Source organism: Panthera pardus, unplaced genomic scaffold (assembly GCF_024362965.1).
Source record: "Panthera pardus isolate Hobbes unplaced genomic scaffold, ASM2436296v1 HiC_scaffold_11, whole genome shotgun sequence".
NCBI classification, from domain to species: domain Eukaryota; kingdom Metazoa; phylum Chordata; class Mammalia; order Carnivora; family Felidae; genus Panthera; species Panthera pardus.
Genome location: NW_026526666.1, coordinates 29,354,187 through 29,382,088, shown reverse-complemented (window position 1 = coordinate 29,382,088; position 27,902 = coordinate 29,354,187). Strand labels below are relative to the sequence as shown.

The 27,902-nt window shown below is 42.3% G+C and overlaps 1 protein-coding gene across 3 annotated transcripts in view; it reads right to left on the bottom strand.

The window, feature by feature from the left end:
• The window catches only part of TGFBR3 (transforming growth factor beta receptor 3), a 207,702-nt gene that overhangs the window by 27,383 nt on the left and 152,417 nt on the right, over positions 1-27,902 (bottom strand). For all 3 annotated transcript variants that reach the window (XM_053892606.1, XM_053892601.1, XM_053892608.1), the window contains 10 exons: positions 26,898-27,081; positions 22,027-22,195; positions 20,105-20,252; positions 15,225-15,414; positions 12,979-13,313; positions 12,425-12,577; positions 9,699-9,839; positions 9,357-9,515; positions 3,829-4,128; positions 283-403 (listed from right to left, as the gene is read on the bottom strand). In XM_053892606.1, the coding sequence (XP_053748581.1) occupies positions 283-403; positions 3,829-4,128; positions 9,357-9,515; positions 9,699-9,839; positions 12,425-12,577; positions 12,979-13,313; positions 15,225-15,414; positions 20,105-20,252; positions 22,027-22,195; positions 26,898-27,081 (1,900 nt within the window). The remainder of the gene's footprint in view (positions 1-282; positions 404-3,828; positions 4,129-9,356; positions 9,516-9,698; positions 9,840-12,424; positions 12,578-12,978; positions 13,314-15,224; positions 15,415-20,104; positions 20,253-22,026; positions 22,196-26,897; positions 27,082-27,902) is intronic.

Here is a 27,902-nt window from a genome sequence, read left to right as displayed (position 1 = left end):
TTCTTTTGTATTTTTTTTAGTATTGGAGCTTTTTTTTTTAATGTTTATTTATTTTTCAGAGAAAGAGCATGAGCAGGAGAGGGGCAGAGAATCCAAAGTGGGCTCTGAGCTGTCAGCACAGAGCCCGATGTGGGGCTCAAACTCGTGAACTGTGAGATCATGACCTGAGCTAAAGTTGGATGCTCAGCCAACTGAGCTACCCAGGCTCATCCTAGGGGTCTAGTACTGGAACTTCTTAAAATGGGAAACCCCCAGGCTCTGAGCGAGCCTTCCAAAACGCACCTTTAACTTCTTCTTGCTGGTGGATCACAGCAAGGGGCTTGGTAAAGGTCTTCTTAGTCTGCATCATGGCCCAGATCATTGAGGCGTCCAGCGAGGTGCAGGCTTCATCTGGAGGCACACACTGCAGAGAGGCAGAGACAGCAAAGCAGGGTCAGGGGTCATCCCGAAGAGCCTGCACCAGCTCAGCCTGCACAGTTGGCCAGTGCCCCTTATCAGACAGCTCACAGCTGTTTACCAGAGAAAAACAGGAGATTTGGGCGTTTTCCAAAGAACCATAAATAATCTGGGAGATATAGTGGCAGACCCAGGATATTCTCAGCTGCACTTGAAGATTCAAATATCACTGGATGGCTTATAAACATTGCCTTTTCCCCCCATCTTCCCACAAAACAACTAGAGGTTTTAGTGTTATTTAGTCTGAAAAATAATAAAAAAAAAAACTATATGACGAATATTGGCCCTTCACCAAGCTGGCTTCACATAAATGGTTCATATTGGTGATTTGTGATTGTGGGAAACTTCATGCACGGCATTATGAAAGTGACAGATTTTACATCTGTTGTCCAAAAAGATAATAATGTTGTCAAATTTGTTTGATTTTTTAAAATCCTGGTATAGGCTCGTTCAAAATGGTATAGGTGACCAGGGTCACCTGCTATAGTGTTCCACACTGGAGTCCTGGGGAGTTGTAGCCAGGTGTGGGGACCATAAGATTAGCTGTTTCCAGTCATTTTAAGGCCCTAAATTTAGGATTAGCATGCCCAAGCCCGGTATATCTGTTTTTAAAAAGTGTAATCACACTCTAGTACCTTTTTCTTTAAAACATCTTCAGTTCCTTGTCTATGCTTATCAATACGTAAAACTCTGATGTACATGGCATCTACTTGTTTTTGTTGTAAGAAGTGTATCAACCCTTTAAGAAGTCTATAGCAAGCCATCCCTAAAAGCTAATGAACTTCCAGCTCTTCCAATCACAAAAGAGCAAAGGCTTTTGGCTCTGTTGTCATTGCTGCTCTGAACAGCATATTATAAGAAAATAACTCCTTCCCTTCCCCCAAAACCCAGAGGAAGCCTTTACAATAGCCTCCTTATAAAGGGAAACAACAGATTTTTCTGTGGAAAGGCCTCATTGTTGAAAAGATCTGCATGTTAGGAAAAGCCTTCTTACTTTGCTGTTATTTCTTCAGATAAGTAAGAGTCTACGATTCTACGTCCAACTCACAGCTCAACCCTGGGCAAGACACTTAACTCCGGCCTTAGTTTCATCAGCTAAGGGCAGGGATGGACCCAATGATCTTTGAGTACTCCTCCTAGGAAGATTCTTTGGCTCTCTCTATCATCATAGAAGGCACTGAGAAGTCGCTAGAACTGTGGAAATATTACCTACAAGCAGTAAACATGAGGAGAGTGGTAACAGTTCATCCGAAGCCACTGCACTATAAATGCTGGACTGTTGTTACTGTCTCATTTGCTCCTCTGTTCCTAAGGGAAGCCAGCTACTATTATTTCTTTTTTTTTTTTTTTTTTTTCATTTTTTTCCCTTTAACATTTATTTATTATTGAGAGACAGAGAGACACAGAGCGTGAGCCAGGGAAGGGTAGAGAGAGGGGGAGACACAGAATCCTAAGCAGGCTGCAGGCTCTGATCTGTCAGCACACAGGCCGACGCAGGGCTCGAACTCACAAACCGTGAGATCATGACCTTAGCCAAAGTCAGACGCTCAACCAACTGGGCCACCCAGGCGCCCCTACTATTATTTCAATTATAGATGAGGCCATGCAGATTCTGAGAGCTCAGGGGACTTGCTTAAAATCTTGTTAGTAAGCAGTGGGCCTTCCTGCTCAGTCCTTATGCTCTTTCTACTTTCTCTTGCCTTGGGCGTGAATAGAGACTTTAGGTTTAGGGTCATATCCCATGTCATCTGCTGGGCCTTAGAACTCTCCTTAGAATTCTCTGCAATGAAGTACTGGGATTAATTTTCACAGAATGATACGCTATGGACTATCCAGGCCAGGCTCAGCGAGAGGTAATAACCAAAGCCTTCAGTAAAGACGCCTAGTAACTGCCAGGCCTCCCCTCCTAGATCCCAAACTCCTACAAGTCTTCCACCAGCTGCAGGGACCAGCTGTGTGTCACAGCCAAGCATTAAGTTTTCCCATGCCTCTCTACCACAAGTCCACAAATGGCCACTGGGAGGTGAATGCCCACAAGGCTAAGGCATCAATGTTTCCAAAAGCAACCTAAAGAACATAGTCTAAATCATCTTATGTATTCATGCTCCCAAATGATCATGACCAGATTTGCTACATTTTCATATGTATTATAAAATGTTCTCGGGGCGCCTGGGTGGCGCAGTCGGTTAAGCGTCTGACTTCAGCCAGGTCACGATCTCGTGGTCCGTGAGTTCAAGCCCCGCGTCAGGCTCTGGGCTGATGGCTCGGAGCCTGGAGCCTGTTTCCGATTCTGTGTCTCCCTCTCTCTCTGACCCTCCCCCGTTCATGCTCTGTCTCTCTCTGTCCCAAAAATAAATAAAAAAACGTTGAAAAAAAAAATTTAAATAAAAAATAAAATGTTCTCTGATGTTATCGGAGAAATGCCTGCCCAAGGGAATATAACAGTGTAAAGCATTCAGGTCAGTGGTAATTTATCCAGTAATAATGATTTAATTGTTCCTCCTCCCTCTATATCTACCTCTTACAACCTATGTATTAAGAGAGAATTCCACACTTACACTATTAATGATACCAATCAATTATTAGTTTTAGACATTGATTTATATGTGACTACAAAAGTTTTATAAGTCAGCTGACACTGTGTGAGATTTCTACAGATGAAATGCATGTAAGGAATTATACATAACTATGGAAGATCACAGAAACAAAACTGTGGCAGAGACACCCTTCTTGCACAAGGCCCAACTAATGAGGGTTTGTAATTAACCTTGCAGATCCCCCCTACGCAGCCATTCCAACAAGGTCAAAGTGTTCTGATGTCTGTTGTGGCAACAGAATGTACTGGTTCAATATGGGGAGTGACATAAGGTAAACATGATGAACCAGTATGAAGCTGAGAAAAATTAAAATATTTGTTAGTTTCCCTTAGAGGTCCTCTTGAGACAAGTCAACCTTATAATTCACACAGAGAAGGTCAAAAAACAATTGCAATACAAGTCTCAGCGGGACCTGGAAAAACTAATCCTCACACTGAACTTGTCCTTTCGGCTCTGTACTTTTGGCACTGCACGCTATCTGAATAGCAAAGATAAAGCCAGACCTCTCCCTCAATGGAAAACAGTCTTGATTTATCATTTGTAAGATACTATTAAGTAGCATGCATGGAAAAAAAAAGTCATACTGTCAGGATTTATTCTCTAAGACTCCATAAAACTCACGGTTCCCTGCTAACACAGATTTTATTACTTCAATTGGGCAGTTCCCAAACCAAAAACCTCAACCTGCAATAACTCGTGATTAAACTTCTCCGGTAGGTCACTGCCTCACCTAAAAATGTCGAAATAGCATACAGATGGATGAAGGCCTACTCACCTTAGGTAACTTCTGGGGGTCCTTTTCCTTCTTGGTACACAGCGTGAGCTCACACTGTAGAAAGAGCAGTGAGGTGTTGAAAATGGACTTAAACACAAAGCTGAATCGCTTCTTATCCATCTCAGCTTGGGGAATAGGAAAGTGCACCCTCTTTGGATTGTAGAATTTCACAGATTCATCTTTAGGACAAATGTTTTCAATGATAGTGTAATCAGACATCCTATCCGGGTTTGAATATGGAGAGATAAAGCACGTTTGGATGGCAAAGCCCAACTCTTGGTCAGCCTTAGTAACAGACACCTACAAAAGAATACAAAGACCAATCAGAAGCAAGTTGGCACCTCTCTTTTACTCTATCACACAAAGGTAACATATCAACACAGTGCTTCGGATGAGGGACCCTGCTTTATTTTCATAGCGTACTTATACAGTCTTCTTTCTAATTACAAAAGTAATATATACTTATTGAAAAAAGATGTCTCCCATTTAAACTTGATATGGATGATTATGGTGAATTATTTGGTTCCAATGTCAGTCTGGAAGATTCCAACACAAGATGAATAAATCTTGTCAACCTCCCCTAAGTCCTCTGGGAAATAAAAATAAAAGCACAGCACGCACCTAAAATGGATTTTCCAAAATAAACAAACACCAACAGGCAAAATTCCTGATGTCATAATACTGTATCATGTCTTAATAGTATACCACCTGTAGCGCAAGCTATTTTTTGAAATTGCTCAAAAATAAGGTACAGGGGCAAAATCTATTTAACCTAGGCAGAGAGGACCGAACTTCTAAACTGCAGCAAGTCAGAATGACCCTAAAACATTGCAATAAAGCTACAGATTCATCTAAAGTCCTGCTTCCTGGTGAGCAGGCAGAGCTGGCCCAGTTTGGTGTCAGGAACCGTGCAATCTGGTGGCGATCACGAGCCTGGCAAAGTGTCCTAGCTGCTCACAGGTCCAAAATAGGCCTTGCCAAGTACTCTCCCTTCGCTCTTTAAGCCCAAGGGTATTTTAAGGGAAATCTAATCTGGAAACGTTTCCAACTCATTATACTTCCCTCTTACAAAACATTTGTATGGGCTACGTCCAAACCTTGTTAAGGTTCTTTTCTTTAGAAACAGGAAGTGGTGTTTGGCCAAGTGTAAACAGAATTCAAACCTCAACTATCCTGAACTCAGCTAAAATCCTCGGACCAGAGTGGATTCTCCATTTGGTGACACATGGAAACTGTGTGAACTGCCTTTCCCCTCATGCCTTATTCCTTTACTAAACTTAGGGTCAAAATAAACTTAAACACTTTAGAAATAAAGTTAGTCCTTAATCATAAGCCAATAGCCCCCAGAATCCTTTCAAAAGGCGTGGAGATATAAACGCACTTTCCATTCTGGGAACCCAGGGGAAATCCCTGACATCGCAGAGGGCACAGCACTATTTTGAAATATCCCTACGTGGTTAACTACAAGACACTCAACAGTGAAGATGATTGTGATCATGTCACTTTGTTGGGCCTTAAAGCTCAATCCCTCTGAACAATCTTGTGGGATAAATATTTTCATCTCCATTTTATAAATGGAGGAGAAACAGCATCCAGGATGGATGACTCATTCAAAACCCCACTTTGCAAGTGCTGGATAAAACCAGGGCTTAAAACCCAGGCCTTCTGACCTCAAGTCCATTTTTCTCTAAAGTACTTCATGGTAGCCACAGGGTCAATTCAACCAAACCCAAGATGTGGCCTTGGAAAATCACCTAGTCAGAAATCTTTCTAGGAAATAGTGTTTGGTAGTCTATAAATATTCACATATCATTGTTTTGGCAATATTTCTAAAAAATAAGATATCTTGGAAAGATGGAAAATTACATATATCCTATTACTAAAAAGTGGCCTTTAACATAAAGTCAGAACCCACAATGCAAAAATGTAGACAGAAGAAATGCAAATCTTTTCTCTAATCTCAAAGAAAGTACATAGTAGCAGAAAGTCTAAGGTATCCCAAAAAGTTGTTTTGGAGGAAAAACTATGGTCAGTAAGTCTTTTACTCTAAAATGGCCTGGAAATGAGTGGTAGAAGGACTACAGGCCTTGGAGGGAGATGAGCAGATGAGCCTCAGGAAATTGCGTGCTCTGTGACTTGTGCCCTGTGAACTCTGAGTCTCAGTTTCCTCCCACACAGAATAAGAGCACCAATACCTACCAGAAACAGTTATTGTGAGCACGTGTAAAGTCACAATTACACACAAACAACAGTTCTCAGCTACTCAATAAATGCCAGCTATAATTAGTAGTTCTATTCTAGATGTAAATTTTGGAGGTTATAAACAGTTCTTTTTAATGCCCCCAAGAAAAATGAACAGAAAAGCTGTCATTTGCTGAGTCGAAGGGGCACATGTACCCCATGTTTAAGCAGTGCTATCAACAATAGCCAAATTATGCAAAAGTCCAAATGTCACAGACTTATGAATGGATAAAGAAGATGTGGTACCTTGCATACACACACACACGCACACACACACATACACACACTCAATGGAATACTACTCAGAGAAAAAGAATGAAATCTTGCCATTTGCAACAATGTGGACGGAACCAGAGTGTATTATGCTAAGCAAAGTAAGTCTGTCAGAGAAAGAGATCATATGATTTCACTCATATGAGGAATTTGAGAAACTTAACAGATGAACACAGGGGAAGGGGAAAATAAGGTAAAAGCAGAGAGGGAGACAAACCATAAGAGACTCTTAAATACAGAGAACAAACTGAGGGCTGCTGGAGGGGAGGTAGGTAGAGGGATGGGTTAAATGGGTGGTGGGCATAAGGAGGGCACTTGTTAGGATGAGCACTGGGTGTCACATGTAAGAGATGGATCACTGGGTTCTACTTCTGAAGCCAAGACTACACTGTATGTTAACTAACTCAAATTAAAAAAAAAAAAAAAAAGAAGAAGAAGAAGGGGTGCCTGGGTGGCTCAGTCAGTTGAGCATCCAACTTCAGCTCAGGTCATGATCTCAGGGTTTATGAATTTGAGCCCCGCATCGGGCTCTGTGCTGACAGCCCAGAGCCTGGAGCTGCTTCAGATTCTCTCTGCCCTTCCCCCACTTGTGCTCTCTCTCTCTCTCTCTCTCCTTCCATCTCTCTCTCTCTCTCTTTCATAAACTTAAAAAATTTTTTTTAAAAAGAGGATGAAAGGGGCGCCTGGGTGGCGCAGTCGGTTAAGCGTCCGACTTCAGCCAGGTCACGATCTCGCGGTCCGTGAGTTCGAGCCCCGCGTCAGGCTCTGGGCTGATGGCTCGGAGCCTGGAGCCTGTTTCCGATTCTGTGTCTCCCTCTCTCTCTGACCCTCCCCCGTTCATGCTCTGTCTCTCTCTGTCCCAAAAATAAATAAAAAACGTTGAAAAAAAAAATTAAAAAAATAAAAAAAATAAAAAAAAAATAAAAAGAGGATGAAAATATAGTCAATATATGAAAAGATATAAATGTGAAAGTAAGAAAAAAAAAGCATTTCAAGTAAGCCATCATTAAGTGGACTGGGGAGAAAAACCAAAAGGCCCAGGGTAGGATACAGGAGGAAGACTGGCCACTGATGAGTATATGGCAGCAAAGCCGTAGGTCAGCAGAGCAGGCACACGTTTGAAAAAGAACAAACTGCAGTTAAGCAGGGCCCCTAAAATCCAGGGCACAGCAGAGGGTCACTGACCAACTGCGCATGTGGACTATGCAGGCAGAAACGCACGAAGAAAAAAATGATCTTGGATAAGAAGAGATCTATAATTAGGAACAGCACGTAGAAAGCAGTATATTTTCCCCAGTGGAGAAAAAAGGTATACCCCCAAAAAAGAGAAGACCTCTCAGAATAAGGAATCAAAAAGGAGGAGAGATCCAGGAAAACATCTAGAGCCAGTGGGCTCCATCCCAGAATGAGGACAAAGGTGAGAGTTCTTTGTCTTTCTGAAATAGAAATATGTGCTCTGAAGTCACTTTCAATGTGTCGAAGTACCCCATTTCCACCCTGTAAGCTTCTCAATCCTCCCACAGTGAAGCAGAACACCAGCTTGCAGTTTAGCACCAAAACTAGCTCATCAGAGGATGATGTTCTTGTAAGACCAGCAGGTGTTCTGGGGCCATAGAGATATTTATCTTTTTCTAGAATCTAATCCATGAACCTGGATATTTGCACTGGTGAGAGGGTTACATTTTCTTCCCCTTTAAGTGACCCTTTGAGGATATATGATAGTAGCATCTAGTAGATAACATTATGGGCTCTAGAGCCAGACAACCTGAGTATGAACCCTACTCTGAGCTCCATTAGTTACTAACTATGTGATTGTAGACAAGTTTGTACCTTAATTTCCTCATCCCTAAAATGGGGATATCAGCAGTCTTGTCTCATCGGACTGCTTTGAAGAGTCAATTACTATAACACTTATAACCTGAGTTTGGCACAAAATAAATCTGCAATAATGTTAGCTGTTATTATTTCATTATTCCCACCACTACCTAATATTTTCATAGTTATTCCACAGATATATGCTATACATAATAATTACCATTATGTATACAAAATAGTTTCATACATTTATAGATACATTTAGATAATGACCTAAAAAAACCCAATTTTCATGAGATATGGAAGCGCACAGCATTTCACTGAGGTGTGTTCAATTTAAAAGATAATATAAGAGGTGATGTGAGGGGCGTATGGGTGGCTCAGCTGGTTAAGCATCCAACTTCAGCTCAGGTCATGATCTTGTGGTTTGTGGGTTTGAGCCCTGCGTCAGGCTCTGTGGTAACACCTAGAGCCTGGAGGCTGCTTCGGATTCTGTCTGTCTGTCTGTCTGTCTCTCTCTCTCTCTCTCTGCTCCTCTCCTGTTCATGCTCTGTCTCTCTCTCTCTCTCAAAAATAAATAAACATTAAAACAATTAAAAAAAAAAAAAAAGAGGTGGTGTGAAATCTTCCTGGTTAACTCTAACAGTGCAAATACTGAACTCCTGTTCCAAAAATACTAAGGACAAAGCAAGAACAGGACTTTATTAGAATTCACACTGCTGATTAAAAAAACAAAAACAAAAAAAAACCATTCATCTGTAAAACACTCTCTCCATGTAGCAAATCCTGAAATGTCTTGCTTTGGTCAGGAATCAACCTGGATGCAGGGCACCTGGGTGACTCAGTTGGTTAAACATCTGACTTTGGCCCTGGTCATGATTTCACAGCTCGTGAGTTCGGGCCCCGCATCGGGCTCTGTGCTGACAGCTCGGAGCCTGGAGCCTGCTTTGGATTCTGTGTCTCCCTCTCATTCTGCTCCTCCCCCTGCTCATGTTCTGTCTCTGTCTCTGTCTCTCTCAAAAATAAATAAATATGAAAAAAAGAAAGAAATCAACCTGGATGCATTTTCTGAGCCAAGCCCTTACCCAGAACTGGTTAAGGGGTGTGGGGAAGAACATGATGAGGTCTGCCCCAGGAGCTACTATAATTCAGCCCTGACCTAAAAGCCCAAGGCTAGTTAATGTTCATAACTAGCATACCTCAACATAAATGTGTCCGTTCTCTGCCACAGAGAAGACCCCCTGAGAGGGCACGAGAAAGAGGTCAGTGTTATAGAGCTCCATGTTGAAAGTGACATTCCTGTGGAGTGGGTCCTGGAAGCCGCTGTGATTCCTCACTCGCCGCAGGCTGCAGTTAAACTAGTGAAAACAAACAAACAAAACAGAGATAAATCAGAGTCAAATGAAGGATGAACACCCTAGACCTTTATAACCTTTGGCCTTTAACATCTAATCCCTGCCCCCCACTCCCAACAGTCCCTAATTAAAGCCGACCAAAAGGACAACATTCTCACAAACTACCTACTACAAATAAACACATACCACCACAATTTCAGGCCGGCTGAAGAAGGAGGTGTCTCCTTCATCCATATCCCCCGGAAATCCATGATCACCTGACTCCAGATCTTCATAACCATCTAGCCAGCCGCTACTATCCCCAGGCGATGGAACCTGCATCACAATCTAAAAGGCAAAGAAAGTGCAGACATGGTCATTGAAACACCCAGTCACATGATCTGGTTCTATCTCACACCAACACCAATGTAATAATTCAGATGCAAACTGAAAACCTGACTTAAAACAAAAAAGGGCTCCTGAGTGGAGGCTGGGTCGTGGCTCCGTGGCTCCGTCATTAAGCATCTGACTTTGGCTCAGGTCATGATCTCACAGTTGGTGAGTCTGAGTCCTACATGGGGTGAACATGAACCCTGCTTTGGGTAAAAACATGAGCCCCAGGTGAGCCCCACTTCTCTCTCTCTCTCTCCCTCCCTCCTTTTCTCTCTCTCTCTCTCTCTCTGCTCCTCATAGGATTCTTTCTTTCTCTTTGGCCTTGCTCACTTGCGCCCCCCATCTCTCTCTCTCAAAATAAAATTAAGAAAAACCTCCAAGTGTTTCAGGATTTTATCTTCAAAGAGATAAAAATAAAGAGGAACCCAAAGTACATTCGAATTAAAACTCGACTAAAGTATGCATCTTTCCTGGTGAAAGAATAAAACTTGTTTCAAACAGTAGGAAAACACTAGGCACTGGAATAAGGTTGAATGGGGCTGTCAGCAGGCCAGCCTGTAGGGGAAGGGGCCTTCTCCTTAGGGGGCTTCTCTTTATATCAAAAATTCTAAGAAATATTAAGAGCTGGCTAATTTGTATCCTTTGAGATTTCTATCAAGTTTGAGTTGGAAACAAAGTACCTAATGTTTACTATTATGCCAGCCTCTCCTTATCTTATCTCTGTACTCCTCTACCTTTTCCTCATTTCTTCCCCCGTATCTTTCTGTATGGTATACAGATGGAGGAAAGAATCCTGTTTGATTCTATGATAGTCTATCCTAATGTTAGTTGAGATGATTATTCCTAGGTTAGTTCTAGATAACATGAAAAATTCACCTGAGGACTGTGACTCCATAAATAAAATCCTAATTTTTTTGTGTATATAGAATAGTCATATTTTTTGGTCTGATTTCGTGTCATGTGCCTAATTTCTCAATATGTTGCAAAACAAAAGTATATAGTAAGTCTGGAAATTGCTACAAATAGTTATCACTGGAACGAACACCTAAAATATTCACTAAAGGGAAGAGAATGTAGAAAAACCACCTCTCCATTTACCGGTTCCTCACAAGAAAGTACTGATGTACCTGAAGCAAGTACCTAGGACATTTCTTACCCTAGGTATTATCATCATAATATACACACAAATACACACACAGACACATACACAGACACACACACAGGTGCACACACGAGAAGAAAGAGATTTTAAGGGCTTGGGATATACCTTTTTCTTCTGAGGAAAATGATATTATTTTTACTTAACAGATAACCAGAGCCTCTTATTGGTGTTAATTTAGACGTAAATTTAAAATTCCAAAATCAAGTATATCAGTACTATATGCTATTCATTATATCTGGAAAAACTGGGTAATATACAAAAATTAATGTTGGAATTGGCAGGAGTGTGTTCATCATAGAGGTCAAAGGTTAATAAATTATTCCAGGAACAAAGGGAGATTAGTTGGGCCAGCCTTGTGTCAGGGAAAGATTAGTGGATGAGAGGTCAGGAAGCTGGATTCAGTCCTGGCTCTGCCGTTAACTAGTTCCTCAAATCTAAGCAAGTCTCTTAACTCCCGGGAGTTCAAATTCCTCACCTGTGAAATGAGGAAGTTGAATGAGATCATCTTAAGGTTCTTTCCAGATCAAACACTCTAAGTCTGAAGAATAATAAACTTGGGCCCATAGATTCAGTCCCCACATGAGCCACAGTGACAGAGCACCTGATCTCCAGTCTTTCCTCTGGATGGGTCAAGTGTATCTACCAAAGGGCAGTGGGACGAACGTGAATGAGAGTCATGCCCTCCCCAGCCCGTGGCAAAGCTGGAGTAGGTGCTGGGAGCATAGATACACACATCATGTCAAAGCCAGACACGGATTTTTGAGCCTTATTTTTACCATCAAAAGTATAACCTGAACTGCAAAATTAACACTATAAAGTTCTTTTGAAATTTCATGTTTCAAATTCTTTTAATATTTACTACCTAGTGTCTATTTCTGCAAGAATAGGCTTCATCTGAAAAAAAAAAAAAAAAGATTCAGATGAATGAACTGACAAGAATGATTTCTGAAAAGTGCAGGATAGCTACTACAGTGGATTATCATTGGGGGAATCTGTGGAATCTTCCTCTGGGGAACTTCAAAAGTAGGGGATTTTTTTTCAATTTAATCTCTTTTCTTCAAGTTGGAGAGAGACTTAATAATAATTTCTTGAGGGCCATTTTTGGATTTCTCTTGATTATTTTGTTCATGAGGAAGGGAGAAGTCCTCCTACTTCTGGACAAGACTGAAATGAGGCCACAGAGACCATGGAGCTGGCTAGCTCAGCTGTGTAGACTCAAGGTCAAAGGACACCCAATTTGTTGAGAACTGACACTTGGCTTTTTTAGGCCTAGGGTATATGCCCCTGCACATTTTCATAGAAATTTTAAGGCTAATTTTAAGGAAACACCCAGAAAGGATCTGGCAAAGGGCCAAGCTTTGTTTTGGGGAACACTTACAGAGTTATAATAAATCACTCCATCCGGGGCTGACCGCCGGTGCCAAGTACCACAGCCACTCAGGGGAGACTCCAAAATGAAGTGGGTGCCATTCATCTTGGCCTTGCAGGTAGGATCCAACAGAGTGAGCTCCATCCCCGAGTAGTTGTTGGCCTGAAACAACCACAACCAAAGACATAAGGGAGGGCCCACAGGCAGTTCTGCAGCACACAGGGGACGTGTTTTGCCTGGTCTTCCCATATGGTATTGGTTGCTGGAGGCCTGCCTTCCCCCTCCCCCCTTACCTCTTCCCAGCCTACCAAGGATTGTGTTTGTTGGCCTTGGAAATTCAATAGCAAAATATTGACACACAAGGATCTGGAACCCCCTTCAACTGAGAATAACAGGACCCGGGTAAGAAACACAGCCAAGGGGAAGTAAGCCCATCCAACTGAGAAAACAGTATCAGGTCCCCAGAGTTCAAAAGTGAAAGAGCTAGAGGGAAATAACACATACTGGGGCAAGATGGGGAGGGAGGTGGCTTTCTCTTCTCTCCTTTAAGAAATTGCACTGACCTGAAAAGACTCTTTTTCTACAGATACGACCATCTTTTCACTGTCACATTTGACTGACAGGGAAATATCCACATTCTCTTGCACCTCCTTGGGCTCTTCGGGACCAGGAAACAGCCGCAAGCTGGGGACGATAGGGTCCCTTGGCTGGGGGATCCCATCATCTCCCCTTTCCATCTGGCCTCTCCTGGAGATATCGGGGATAGGAAAGGGGAAACCTCCATTTCGGCCTCCCCCTCCCCGGATGGGTGGGTTCTCCAGGGCAGGCAGACTGCCAGGGTCCAGCAGGATCCGTAGCTCAGGAGGGATGGTATGGACTTCCTCATCTCTCATTTCCTCTGGTGGTGACAGAAGGCAACACTGTCAGTGTTTGATGCCAGGCCACAGTCATCATCATTAGAGGCAAGTACAAGAGGAACTGGCACAGAATGGGTGTGTGTAAAATTACTCTTATCAAGCAATGTGTAAAGGAGACAAGGAGTCTGGAAACCTGAATTCCAGTCCTGGTGTTCTTTCTAACTGACTGAGTGTCTCTGGGCCAGTGGCTTACTTCTCTGTGTCTTAGTTTTCTAATTTTTAAAATTAAGAGGTTGGATTAGATCATTAGTCCTCTACATTAAAATTATTTGGGGAGACTGAAAAAAATTCCCTATACCCAGGCTGTGCCCCAGGTCAATTAAAATCAGACTTTATGGAGAGGTATCTAATCATTAACATGTTTTAAAGCTCCCTGTATGATTCCAACATACAGCCAAGGTTGAGAACCATGGACTAGATAATTTCTAAGGCCCTGTAAGATATAAAAATCCATTATTTGAGGAGCTCCTGGGTGGCTCAGTGGGTTAAGCATCTAACTCTTGATTTCAACTCAGGTCATGGTTTGTGAGTTTGAGCCCCAAGTCAGGCTCTGTGCTAACAGTGTGGATTCTCTTTCTCCCTCTCTTTGCCCCTCCCCAGCTTGCTCTCTCTCTCTCTCTCTCAAAATAAATAAATAAACTTCAAAAAAATACATGATTTGAATAAGTTATTGAGACAATATTTTCAAGTGCCATTGTAATACTTCCCTTTAATCTAGAGATTCTTTAGAATACATTCTTCAAGGATTTCTTAAAATAGTATTTGCTACCTCCTTTTTGCCTGCTAAATTATAACAGGTATTTGAGCACCCTGGCCTAGTCCTGAAGGAGAAAAGAAAAAGCTGCTTAGGTACACTTATTCCTTCAAAGGGAAAGACCTGTTTCCATATAATCAATACTCAGTGTTCTGTCCTATTTTCAACAATTTAGGGAAGAGACATTTCCCCAGTATTGTTTATATCCATCCAGTCTCAAAGTCAACGCCTGAGGTCAATCCATCTCAGTGGGAGCAGGAAGTGAACATGACTGGGGACATTAACTCTCCTTCAATATTATCTTTCGGGAAAAGATGGCAGACGGCACAGCTGTATGGGTCCAAAAGAGGCCAGAGTTTTGGAGGGTTTTAAATTTGTACGTTGACAAAAACCTTCACAACAACCCTTTGAGGTAGGGCCTATTTGCTCTCCCATATTACTGAGGAGGAACCACCTGAGGCTCAGAAATTAAGCAACTTGCCCTCAAACAGTGAACAAATGGTCCGTATTCCTAACCTTCAATCTATGGGCACTGTCCTTGGTGGCAGTACCAGGGGGTGAGGAACAGGTCTGGGGATCAGAAAACTCTGGATTTGAGTCTCGCTAGTTAGAGGCTTGGCAAAACCTCAAGAACCTGTTAAAATTCCACTTTCTACTCCATCCAACTGGGGTAATGACTCCTGCGTCCCCTCTGGGTGAGGAAGAGGAAGCACCTCGTGACTACTGTCCTGTAAGATGCAGTCTGACCCAGGACTTTTCCCCCGTAGTTCCAGCCGCTCTGCATCTCAGCTGTCAGTGATTAGCAGGCAGTTCTGAGAGAAGAAGCCAGGCTAATTTGTTCTTAATGTAATCACAGTGAATTATGTGATCTACAACAAAGTTCTCCACCATGCAATCAACTGTACCAAAAGAATTTAGTACAGAAAAATCTGTACAAAAGTACCAAAGATCGTTGCTTTAAAATAATCTATCATGATTCTAGATACTCTTAAACTTGATAGTAAAATGCAGTCAAATGAATCATCAAAATTTACAACAGAAAAACAGTAACATATGAGATGTAATGAGAGTTCCTCATTGGAAAGCCTCATTTAGGGGATATTTTTACTACAGAAAAAAAAAAATAATCCATACTTACCACTGTTTTCAAGCCGAAGATGGAATCTATTAGCCACAGGAGCCACTGTATATGATGTTACTGGACTATAGCCATTGTCCGAAGCCCACTTGAACAGATTCTCTTGGGTTGAAGGAATGTCATCTCTTACTGATTTGGTTGTTATCATGGATCTTTCACTCTCTTTCCCAAAGCCAATACTGTTAGGAGCCTGAAGAAAACAGCAAAATTTCACTCGTGAGTCTAAAACTAAACAATGCTTTAAGTACAAATTCAATATCTAGAATGAACAGATTCTACATTGCATATGAAGGAACTATTTATTCTTTTGATCCCTACTTTCCTTGGGCTAAGAACACTGATGTGAAAATCTTTAACAGCAGATTAAGAGAAATTTATTCATGTTGTTTGATCTTACCATTTGGGTTGCTTATGTTGATAAAAATAATCCAATGATCGATAAGTAGCTACATACTGAGTATACCTACTAGGTTACCAGAGTTAGTTAAATGTTTAAATTATATATATATATAATACCAAACTTTCCCTTATTTTTATTTAAAATGATGTATAAAGTGTACAAATGTGCATGTTATACTGCCAAAAATATGTCCATGCTTCTATTTTCTGCACCCTAGATTTAAATGAAAGAAGGCACAATGCAGTTACTTCACTGTGGAGACCATCTCATCTTTGTAAACTATTAAATTCCATATGGTGGAACAACCAGTGTTGAGATTTCAGTTATAATTTATGGCCAGTTCAGCAATCCTGTAATTGTATTCATTTGTCAATTTTATTAACTGAAGATGCTTCGATTTTATGTTCCAAAAATTAATTAATTGATTTGGGTTACTGTCCCTCTAAGTGCCAATATTTTATCCAGCAATACCAGTAAGCTGACTTTCACTTGGTAGTTAATTACAAAATTAGAACTGAGTGATAGGAATCCTTCCGAGAAAGGACTGAGTAACCAGGACATGGTTAGTTTCCACATCCTCTGGCTCCTACAGCAGTGACCTTGTCAGACAGTGAAGGAGCTGACGGATGCAGAGGAGATCCCAAAGCGAAGGCACCGTAGTTTCAACAACTGCTCCAAGAAGACTGGAAAGCCCTTCCAGCATGAAGATTAGGCCATTTTCACGCCGTATAAAAATCACTTTAATTTCCATGCCCAATTATTTTCTCCTGCATACATGCAGCATTTTTTCCTGAATTCTCCATTTGTTTCCCATTCTGTGTGCCCCGAACATGACTAAATATTAATCCTTTCCCACTATAAAACCATCGAAGATTCACAGGCTCTAAGTTCTCTTGGCCTCTTTGGTGGTGGGATATTGGCTAAGGACACATATTTTCAATTCAAAGCTTAAAGGATCTCCCCCAGTATATTTTTTCTGTGACCCAAAGTGATTATCTGAAACTTCCAGAGCGGCCAGTCACAATAATGCATGCAAAGGAACCAGACAGAGTTTTAACCACGCTTTGTAGCCATTTGTGAAAAACTCAGCTTGACAGGTTTGGAATATTCCAGCACTTACCCTGATTTAGAGAAAATTCCTTAGAGGAAGGAAGGGTTAAAAAAAAAAAAAAAACTAAACTAAAATGAGGTAAGGAAGGATCCAAGTAGTTCTTTAAACTTAGTTTCCTAGGTGCAGCTTCTTCTAGTCTTTTAAAGCAGCATGTCGTTTTGATTGGCGGGAGTTGTAACACTGGCCTAAACAACACAGCTTGGCCTCATCTGCCCTAGTCTTTCATGTTGTTGGACAGCTGAGAAAATACTGTATTTCCAGAATACTATCATCACAACTGCCACCTGTGTTTTTTGTACCAATATGGAATGATTTGTTTACACCTTTCCACATTAGATCTAGGAGCTGTCAGTACAACTCATATTGATTACGCCTCAGGACTTACAAGGCTAGAAATTTATCTACACGTTTGTAAAACAGCAAGGCTTGGCAAACTGGTTCCTTCCCAGCAATGAGCAAATTCCTCACCCTCTATTTCGGGATACAGGGAGTCCCCAGGCTTTTCTAAGGCTTCGGTGTAGCTACTCCAAATGGGAGTGTTCAAGGGGGTCTCCAAATACCACCACCATATTTCCACACCATATTTCCACCACCACAGCCACATCTTCATGAAGGATGATGAGCAAGGTAGAGTCTGAGCACTTCCCTCTTCCCCTTCCCCTCCACTGCCCAACACACACTTGCATCAGAAATGATGGGGTACAGGAGAGGTTGGTCAGAGATGTAGTCCATTCCCACTGGGATTAAAACATGTCTTCTCTAAGAATAAGCTGGCTGAGGCCATTTGAAATAGTGTAACCAAATGTTTCCTCCATCTATTCTTTTGTTTTGGAGGTTCCTCCAAAATGTGATTATGCACGGTCCATAAGGGACCTGAAGAAAAACCCAGAGCTGGGCACAGTAATGAGGACAGTTCTAGTATTCCAGTTCTTGTCCACAGTACTGCCCTTTGTGGCTCTTGGAGGGTGCACTCTGCCTGTGCACCCACCCCCTACAGGCACACACATGCCACCTGTGTTTAATGGGACTCTTCTTTACATTTACCCAATCAAGTGCCTTATAATTCCTTCAGCAGACATTTTGTTTTCACTTTGTTTAGAGAAGTTAATTGCTCCTATAGACAAACTTTTGAAAAGTTTCCTGTGGAAGGAAGATAAATTCCCTTTTTATGGCAGGCACTATGCTAGAAGCCTTACATATGTTATTTAGTTCTCCTCTAAAATATAAGGAGGGTACCTGGGTGGCTCAGTCAGGTAAGCATCTGACTTCAGCTCAGGTCATGATCTCACAGTTCATGAGCTTGAGCCCCACATCCAGTGAGCTCGAGTCCTGCTTTGGGTGAGCCCTACTTCTCTCTTGCTCCTTCTCTCTCCCTCTCTCTCTTTCTCTCTCTCTGCCCCTCACTCAGAAGTTCAGTAGCACACGTGGCTGAGAACTCACCCTGTGCACACAGCCTGTCTACCAGGCTGTCTCTAAAGAAGATACTACAAACAAGGCCACTATGAACCATTTCCCTTTTCTAAGCATGAATGTATACTTTTTTAATAGCGGGTACCTTTCCTTCAGAGCATAGTCAGAACTCACATCTGAGACTGGGAGTTAGGAAATCAAAAAGCATGAAACTGATTGGGAGAATAAAAAAGAACATCATGAAACATTACCTAATTGTTTAGTAATGTTGTCATGCATTGTCCAAAATTGGCCTGGAACAGGAGTACAGCCAAAGAGAGGAATATAAACAGATCTTGCCCTGGGATGAGCAATCTCATTTCTAGTCTGTCTTACTCATATGAAAAGTGAAGACATTCAAAGTGAACTCCAGCACTGCCATGGACCAGGAACACATACATGCTCAGGTACAGAAAGAGCCACTGAAGGGTCAGGGCCGAAAGAACATTTACACAACTCCAGCAGGGAATTAAAATGTACCGTATGTTTTTTGCCTTTCAAAGCATAATTCCCTTTCCTGTTTTTGTTATTCTGAAATTAAAAACATTTGGTTGGTGTGCCAGGCAGCAAACGCTGCAGACATCCCAGGTCACCAACACCCCTCTGGCCAAGCCAGGGAAAGCAACTGAAACAGCTCTGACTTCAGAAAACTGCGGCTGGGCTTTGTTCTCGACACCAAATTAATGTATTACCCTCATACAGGATGGCTTATTTGGATCCTCTCACAATTTAAAAAAAAAAAAAAAAACCCACAGGAACCAGAAACAATTACAGTACTTTAAAATTAAGATGTGTATGCTTGTGGCTTTGCCTGCTGCTCCTGGTGAGTGCTTGTACATGAGGTAGCCCCAGCGGAGCACTGGCTTTGTCCACTGTTATACCACGCTAAAGGTGCCATGAATGAACAGCACCAAAACCAGAGGCATCCCTCCCCCAAAATGGGGAAAACATAAAACCCTCTCCAATTGCTTCAATGCAGGTACTGAAAGAGGGAATCAGACACAACTTTTTAAAAAGGCAATACATAAAAATTTGAGCCTACAAAAGAGATGCTAAGGTAATTATCTTCTTAAAAGTGATGAGGGGGGTTTTCTTGAACTTTCAATGTAATTTGTGCAACATGCTGTCACACAGTTAATGCCGTAAACATATTTGAAAAAGATTTATTTTACCAAATTTCAACATTTAATTTTTTAGGAAACTAGCTGCTGTCTGCCTATCATGCCAACCAACTAATAAACTTCTTAAGCATATCTCCTTCATGGAAGTAATGCTTAGTTAGGGAGTAGGCTGGGGGTACTTTTTCTATATTATTTCACTAACCACCCCATTACTGTGATTCTAGCATCAGTGTTTCACCCTCAGAAGTTAGAAGCAAGCAAAAAGGCATCCCAATACCATGTATTTATCTCTAAAAGAAAAGACAACAGTGTGAGCTGGGGTCAGCCCAATTTTCCACACCTTCCCTAAATACCTAACCCCAAATTAAGAGCTGTTATTCAGTACCATGACAATGAGGCCATTACAGGACTGTCAACCATGAAAGGCCCCATTGTGCTCATTATTTTACAGTTACTCTGACTGGAAAGCACACTCATACATTTCAGGAATTTCACAAATGAGGCAACTGGGGTCTAAAGAGGTTAAGGGACTTGCCCAAGGTCACAGTTTGTAAATGGCAGTCTGGACTCAAATCTTGATCTTGACCCCAGAGGCCATGCTTTTAGCCACCACACTGTCTGCCCTTGTCAGGAGAAACCATGGAGCAGCCTATTTTATAAAGTGAAAAATCACAGAGAGCTCAGAGAAGCAGAAACTTCACAAAAATAATACATATAAAGCAAAAACGTCACAAAAATAACACATACAAGCTTAAATTGTTGCCATGCATCAAAACAAAGAAATGCTCAGCAAACTTACAACAACTCTCAGGTTTCCCTTAACATCAAAAGATTTGATCACCCAGTTGACAGACTTTTTGCACTTCAAGATCAGGATGAGATTTTTGACCACCTCAAGATCCTTTCGAGAAGGTCTTATGTCAATTATTATATCCACCTGGAAAGCACTGTGAATGGAAAACAAAGGCAAAGTTAGAACCCAAATGCCAGAGAGTTGCAACTATCTCCTCTCTTCCAAGTCTTCATGTTTCCAGTGTCTGGCCAGTTGATTAAAAAGCTGGAGTTGATCCCAGGCAAATGACATGTGCAAAACAGATTGTTAGTGCACACAAAACAAAATAGTTTTACATAACAATAGAAAACTACGCCTGCTGATAATTAGACACTAAAATTTTTCTCCTTCTTTGGGGGGAATAAAAAAGACAGTTACTTAAAGCAGCCACTGTTTGAAATGGATCTGGGCAACCAGGAATTTACTTTTAAAGCAGAATTGTTGGTTTTCAACCTTCAACACCTTCAGTGTGTAACTTTCCAATTTGCATATGCTCAAAATCCTTGAAGGTGGCAGGGAGGAGGGACGCCTGGTAGTAAAAAAACAAAACAAAACAAACCCCCGAAACAGAAAAAAAAAAACAACAAAAACAACAACAACAAAAAAACTAGGACACTTAAGATGAAATAAGAGGCGAAAGGCTGGAGAATTTGACTTATATAAGGTTTGCATAAGCCATTAACATTTGCTACAGAATCATATCTGCACTCACTTTCCCAAACTTCTGGATATACAGTTATTAAAATAAAGAAAACAGATGGTCAACCAACTGATTACTGGAAAATTGATGAAGACAACCCAAACTTCTAAGAATTCAGTATACAGGAGAATTTTTTTTAACCAAACAATAACATCTCTGTCATTCTGAATTTAAAGGAAAGTCTTTCTTTCCATTTGGTTTTACACACTTGTGAAGCACATGATGAATGATACACTCAAATGAAGCCTGAGGCTTAATATCTAAGCATGTTTGCCAGATTGATTCTATTCCCATTCTCTTTTAATTTTCCACAAAATTCTTCACGTGGGACAGAATGGAATCTTCCCCAAACTGATGTGTAGTTTATTCACCTTTAAAAGCAAAATTTGATTAGAATTTTAATTCTGAAATCCCTCTACAATATAAATTTAAGGCAGTGGTCCACAGGAATGCAGACTCGAGTAGAAGAAAGAGGCACTTTTCCTCTTTTATCCCCTTTTTAATTCCCTAATCATTCTTGATAGGGAGGGTTAAATTGCTAGTCCTGGGGCAGGAAGCTGAGGGTGGGAGATGGAGAAAAAGAACGTAAGCGAGAGGCAGGTTGTATCTAATGGCTCTTTGGTGTGTCGCCACGGAGGGCCATGCGCCAACACACCCACACTCACTCCCCCACCCCCGATGCACACACACCTTCATAGCACACACAGCTCTGAATGCAAATGTGCTCTGAGGACGCTATGAATGGAATTTTATTAAAAACAGAATGTGATTAAAATTATAATTATGTTAACAGGCATATTTTATAATTTTTTATCAGGAATAACCTCAGTCAAAGGAGATAACAATGGAGCAAGAATTATTTTGTCCTATAATTAATTAGTGCCTGAAAGTTCAAAATAGGCTTCAGAAACTCACCTAGAATATAGGGGATCTAGAGACAGATGCCGAAAATAAAATATACCACTGGTGCCTTCACTCCCTTCTTCAAAACTTCTGTTAATTCACCCAACGCATGAACAGCTCCCTCCCTCCTACACAAGTAGGGTTGTACTGTCTCTGCCTCAAGTCAGCATATATCTTTATTTTCATTTCTTTTCAGTTCAGCGCACGCCCACACACACACACACACACACACACACACACACACACACATACACACACACACACACACACACAGTCACTCACTTACCTGTAGGGGTTAGAGCTGGGGGTAATTAACTCAATGATGTGTACTTCCTTATCCTGGGGCTGGCTGGATATCACACAACCCTCCGCTGCTTTGGGCTGAAGGTACTCAGCAAGGTAATTGAGCGAGAGAAAATTCTTCCCTATGTTGCACGTGGGAGGGAACACTTGATCTGAAAGAAACACAGGATAATTCATCACACCACTGAGCTACACGTTATCAGACTCGAAGGGAAGAAGGTGATAGTAACTGAGCAACTGCAGGACACAGGGAACCACAAGCCCTAGGGACGGCCTTAGAACTCAACCATTGCCTTGAAATACCTCCCTTATGGTCACCAGTGACCTCCTACTGACCAATTCTAGTGGCCTCTCTTGGTCTAAATCCTTTCCTTTCCTGTTCTCTGTGATACTGCGTTGTCCTCATCCACATCCCCTGACTTACCTCCCATCTCTTTTACTGGTTCCCCCTCCTCTGTCCATTCTTTAGACACCAACGATCCTCAATCTTGGGTGCACACCAGAATCCACCTATTTGAACCCCATCCCAGAGATTCTGAGTCAGAAGATCTGGGGGGCAGGGTGGTGCTAGGCAGCTTTCTTTTTGAAAAGCTCCACAGTTGATCTTGATACAAAACCAAGGCTAAGAACTCAATTCCTTCCTCAATCTTCTTTTTGTCTCATAATCTTCCCAAATGACCTCAACTGCTCCTAGGGCTTCAACCTGTACCTAGATCATGACTCCTTTTCTGAGTTGCAGTCCTGGGCTGGCATCTGTCTACCAAGTACCTCTCACCTAAAAAATCCAATAGTTATTTCATAGTCCACATACTCAACACTGAAATCAATTATCTATCCAGATAGGCTCCTCCTTGGATATTTGCTACTTCAATTAATAGGGGGATCAACCACCTAATCAATTCTCTGGCCTGCTATGCAGAATGAATTATTCCCTCATATTTATTCGTCACAGCACTACAGATCTAAAGACTGAAGGAGGGAGTTTGGGGGAAACAGTGAGGGCAGACTTTCACTCTTTCTCACAATCTCGTTACAGATGACTAATGCTTTTATAACACTTTACAGTTTACAAGGTGCTTTTGCAAACATCATCTCATTGTGCTAAGGGCTGCTCATCACCTCCACCAGGGAAAGCGATACAAGTACCAAGAGTCTAAAGATACTCCCACAAGGGCACATGCCGTTTACACAGCACTGTGGTTGATGGGATTTCCAGCCAGTGGTTTAAATGTTTAAACAGAACTTGAAACTGCTGGCAGGGTGACAGCTGGGACCAGTGTCAAGGAAGTTCTAGGTGTAGCAAACTTTTTTTCAGAAGGGGTAATTAATCAGAGCCCTGGCACTGTAATGAAACAAACTTCTGCCTCTTTCATTTAATGGACAGGATGCTAGGGTTCAAATACACATGCAAGTCTCACTCAGGAGAGAGGAATCAGCCCAGGAGGTCCCAAGATTGGTTGGGTACTGCCCTGCCCCCAACCCCCACCAAGCCTGGGTATCAGCGCACACTGTGGCACCATGGCTCCACGCACCAGGCCTAGAACAGAGGGGACCACAGGAGCTCACAAGGCCCCAGGATGCAGGCTCCTGCACAACAGACCTGGATCCTTCCTCTGCACTCTTCCCTGAAGACCCCCTTAGAGAGAAGAGGCCAGGGCTCCACTGAGGCAGCTGGAGTGGCCTCCCCTCCATGTCTGCTGAGGGTTTTCCCGGATGAACAGATGACGAATGCACACCCCATAGCTGCAGCCCTGTGGACGCCTCCCCCAGATCACAAGATGGAAAATGATACTACGGTAGCAAGACTGAAATTTAATCAAGAATCAGGGGGTGTGTGCATGGGCCAGCGACAGGCTAGTCTGGAACTCAAGAGACTAGGACCCTCTTGGGACTCTGGCCTGTGTATTCAGTTCAGTTCATAGTTGGGTCTGGTTTGCATCTGGCATGTAGTAGGCATATGGTACAGGTGTCCCGAATTAACAAACAATGAGGTGAGATTTGAGACAAATACCAAAAATTCACCCACGTTGTGACCCTCCTAAGCCACTAGGAAAGGTTTGTTTAAAAGTTGCTATTATTGAGGTGCCTGGGTGGCTGGGTCGATTAAGGGTCCAAGTCTTGATTTCAGCTCAGGTCATGTTCTCAGGGTTCCTGCGATCGAGCCCCGAGTCAGGCTCTGTCCTGACAGTGCGGAAGCCTGCTTGGGATTCCCGCTCTCCCTCTCTCTCTCCCTCTCCACCGCGTGGGCGCTCTTTCTCTCAAAATAAATAAAACAAAACTTAAAAAAAAAAAGTTGCTATTATTAAGGGCTCAAGTCCCAGATGCCATTGTCACTAGGTTGAATAAGCTGATCATTTTCTGTTGCGTATACATGTGTGTGCCCGAGTTCTTTTCCCCCCAAATGACCTTCCGCATGCCTGGCATCAAAACTTATACCAACTGCCAAGTAGAAAGGAAACCACAAAGGGGAATCCCCGGGTAGAAACCTGGCAAGTTTTGGGGGGGGGGGAAGTCACATGCTTATTTGTATTTTAGGAAAGGTTTGATGACTAACTTTGCGACTTGGAATGATATACTCTGGGAACCTAGGAAGTAATGCAAACTCCTTGTTTTCCTGCTGTGGAAACTGAGGCTTAAGTGGCAAATCAGAGGGGTGCTGGAAGTGTCACAGTTAATGAGACAAGTTGGAGTAAGAACAGAAAATCCTCAATTCTTCCATTCTAGGTGTACTGGTTAGAGCAGTAGTTCTCAAACGTGAGCACATATCCGAATCACCAGGAGTGCTTGTTAAATAAAACACAGACGGCTAGACCCTACTCCCAGAGTTTTCAATTCAGTTGGTCTTGGGCAGGCCCAAGAATTGGCAATTCTAACAAGTTCCCAGGTGATGAGGATGCTGCTGGGGCACGGACCACATTTGAGAGCCACTGGGGATAGAACAAGAGGAGACTCTGCTCCTCTTGCTTGGGATCTTGGCTTGGGATCCCTAGAGGTAGCTAGCGAGAGATGGGCAGGTTCTGGGAAGCTGGCTGATGAGTCCTGCTCAGTGAAGCCTGATCCATGGTGACAGACAACATCACCCTGTGGTCCACCGACCTAACCAAGGAACCTCACTTCCCCCAACGGTTGTTCTCCACGGTGTATACCAGTGACTTATACCCGACTCGTGTCTGGAATCAAGTTTCAGGGGCTCCAAAGGTGTTACCAAGGAGTCACCAGTTTTTACTGGACTGGACTGGACTGGACATGGGGGCCTTTGAGTTCGTTCCTGACTCAGTGTGTGGCCTTGGGGAAGTCACTTAACTAACCCTCACTCTCAAGGCAGGCAACAGCTGTGCATAAAAGTTCCTGCACTGTCAAGAGAACAGCTCAACAGCTCTAAATGTTACTATAACACATTTTCTTATGGTAACAAATTCCAAGTGGGAGGGGGGCTACTAGAATTCTGTGCTTCAGAAATGCAGGCCATTCGCCAGGGCTTAGAACCTTTGTTAAAGAGGTTTTGCATTTTGTTCCAATGGGAGCTGACCTCTATTACAAGTTACCTAACCACCTAAGAGTTCAGTAACAAACTCCAGCTTTTGTATCCAACACTCACCTAAAATTCTTCTCTCTACTCTGCTAAACAAGTCTTTCCACCCAGTTGGCCTACTTGTATTATCAGGTTGTGCCTACTTAGCTAAGACTTAAAATACAGCATCAGGAAACAAGCATTAGACTCGAGAGTCAGGAAACCTGGGTTTGAATTCTGACTTCACCACTTACTAATAATGCGGATTTGAGCAAGCTAGCTTAACCCACCACTAACCCCTCTGTAAAAGGGTGGATGTAATGGTTTCCTCGTAGGATTACTGGTGAGGTTAAGTGGGGTACCTGCGAAAAGAAAGCACCTGATGTGGCCTTTGCACTTAGCACATACTCCAACATCAGAGTCCACCTTTCCTGCATCTGTCAAACAGCCCAGGTTTAAGAACGGGCTGGAAACAAGCATTCAACAAGCAAGGCTGTGCTGCCATGCTGTCTGTGAAAGAGGTGACAAGTACTGTCGAGTTCAACAGAAAGCAGATGGAAGCTGAAGACCTGAAATGCAGTTTTCACATACTCACCTGACTATAACAAGGACTCATTCACAAGAGTTGTTATTTCTAGTAACAAATGGGGTCTCCAAATATACACAACTAAAAATAATGATGAAAGAAGGTATTTTTAAAAATGTGCTTTCAAACTGAGTTACCAGATATTTATATCCTTCTGCAAGGCAAGGAAATTAAAACGGGCAAATCTCTTATCAAGGCCACACAGTTCCTTTCTCCAATAATTTGTCCTTGTAATGGGCATTAGTATTAAAAATATATTTAAGCACTTTTCTTCTGCTATTGTCCAAAATTTAACCCACGTCTCAAGACCATAAACCAACACTGGCTTCAAATGTTTGCAGATCAACAGGTAAGAGGAAGCCCTAACTGTTGGCTCAGCCGGCCAACTCCCCCTCTATTCCATTAGCGATCACCTCCTTTCCTTCACTTCGGATTCTCACCCTTCATTCACTTCCGATTTCTGTGTGTGGACGTCTTCTAAACCCTGCACCACAGCCTCCTCTCTTCTCTCAACCATGCTACTCCCGACATCCTGCTTGGCCATTACCAGGCCTGTTTCCTCAGGGAAAAAAGAAAAAAAAAAAAAAAAAAAAGGGAAGGAAGAAATGTGAGGGGAGCAGGCCCGGTGATCTCTCAGGTCCCTGCCAGCTACAACATTCTGTAATTCTAGGATTCCTTGCCCTAACCACCTGGTCTCTGAAAGGAAAACAAGTGACTGTCATAAATCAGTCATTAACTGAAACCACGTAAAATTTACCTTCCCCCACTTTAACGTAAATGTTTCTTGCTATCTTGAGTTCAGTGAATGAAGTGACTGCTCCGTACTCCTTTCGAGCCCAACTTAGCAGACGGTCGTTTCTATAAGGGAATCTCTTTTCTTCTGTTTTTGCTGACAAGGAGAAGTTTCCTGATGAAAACTGGACCATGGAACCCTGAGACACCTAGAGGAAATAGAACAATGTACATGTTTAATGTGGTGTAGTCACCTGGAGCCGAATCATAATTAGAGAAAGCACTTATCAGACAATGGGTATTTGTCAATCCAATCTCTTCTCTTTGTTATACAGGTGGATCTTTTTTCAGCAGCTGATTCAAGAAACAGTCCCAAGGCTACTTCTCCCAGGAAACAACAAAGCTACCAGTGACGCAAAGAACCACTGGTATTTTTAAGAAACGAGTGAGTGACGTAGGATTGTGCCATTAGAATTTGTAAAGAACTCTGTGATAAGAGACTGCAGAGTGCATTGTGAGTCATCACAAGAATGATCATTGCTATCTTTCCTGATATCTCAGTTGAAGGCCAACCTTTCAAGTAAAGAGTTTCTAGCCTAGCGGAAACTAGGGAGTGTGATCATAGGCTTGTCATGGGCTTCAAGATCAGGGCAAGCAATCCAAAGTCCAGTTAGCAAGTAAACTTGACGTCCAGGTCTTCCATAACTGCAGCCTCTACTGACAGCCACCATCCCAGAGACACTGGTTTGTGTTGTCCTGGGCAATGAGATAAAGAGAATGGCTGGAGGCTGTCAGTCTTCTACGACATTGAACTGCTGCCTAGAAGTGAGATGAATGTATGTTACAATTTATTTTGTGAGACCCCCAAACACCCACAGATAATGAAGTCAAGAGGCTGTTAGACTGATCCTAATAAAACTTTCAGGATGAGTTATGCAAGCACCACATTCCTGCTGGATGCATCTAGACAATCGCTGACCTAGCACATCATGGTATATATAATTAACACATACAAAGGAGGAAAATTATC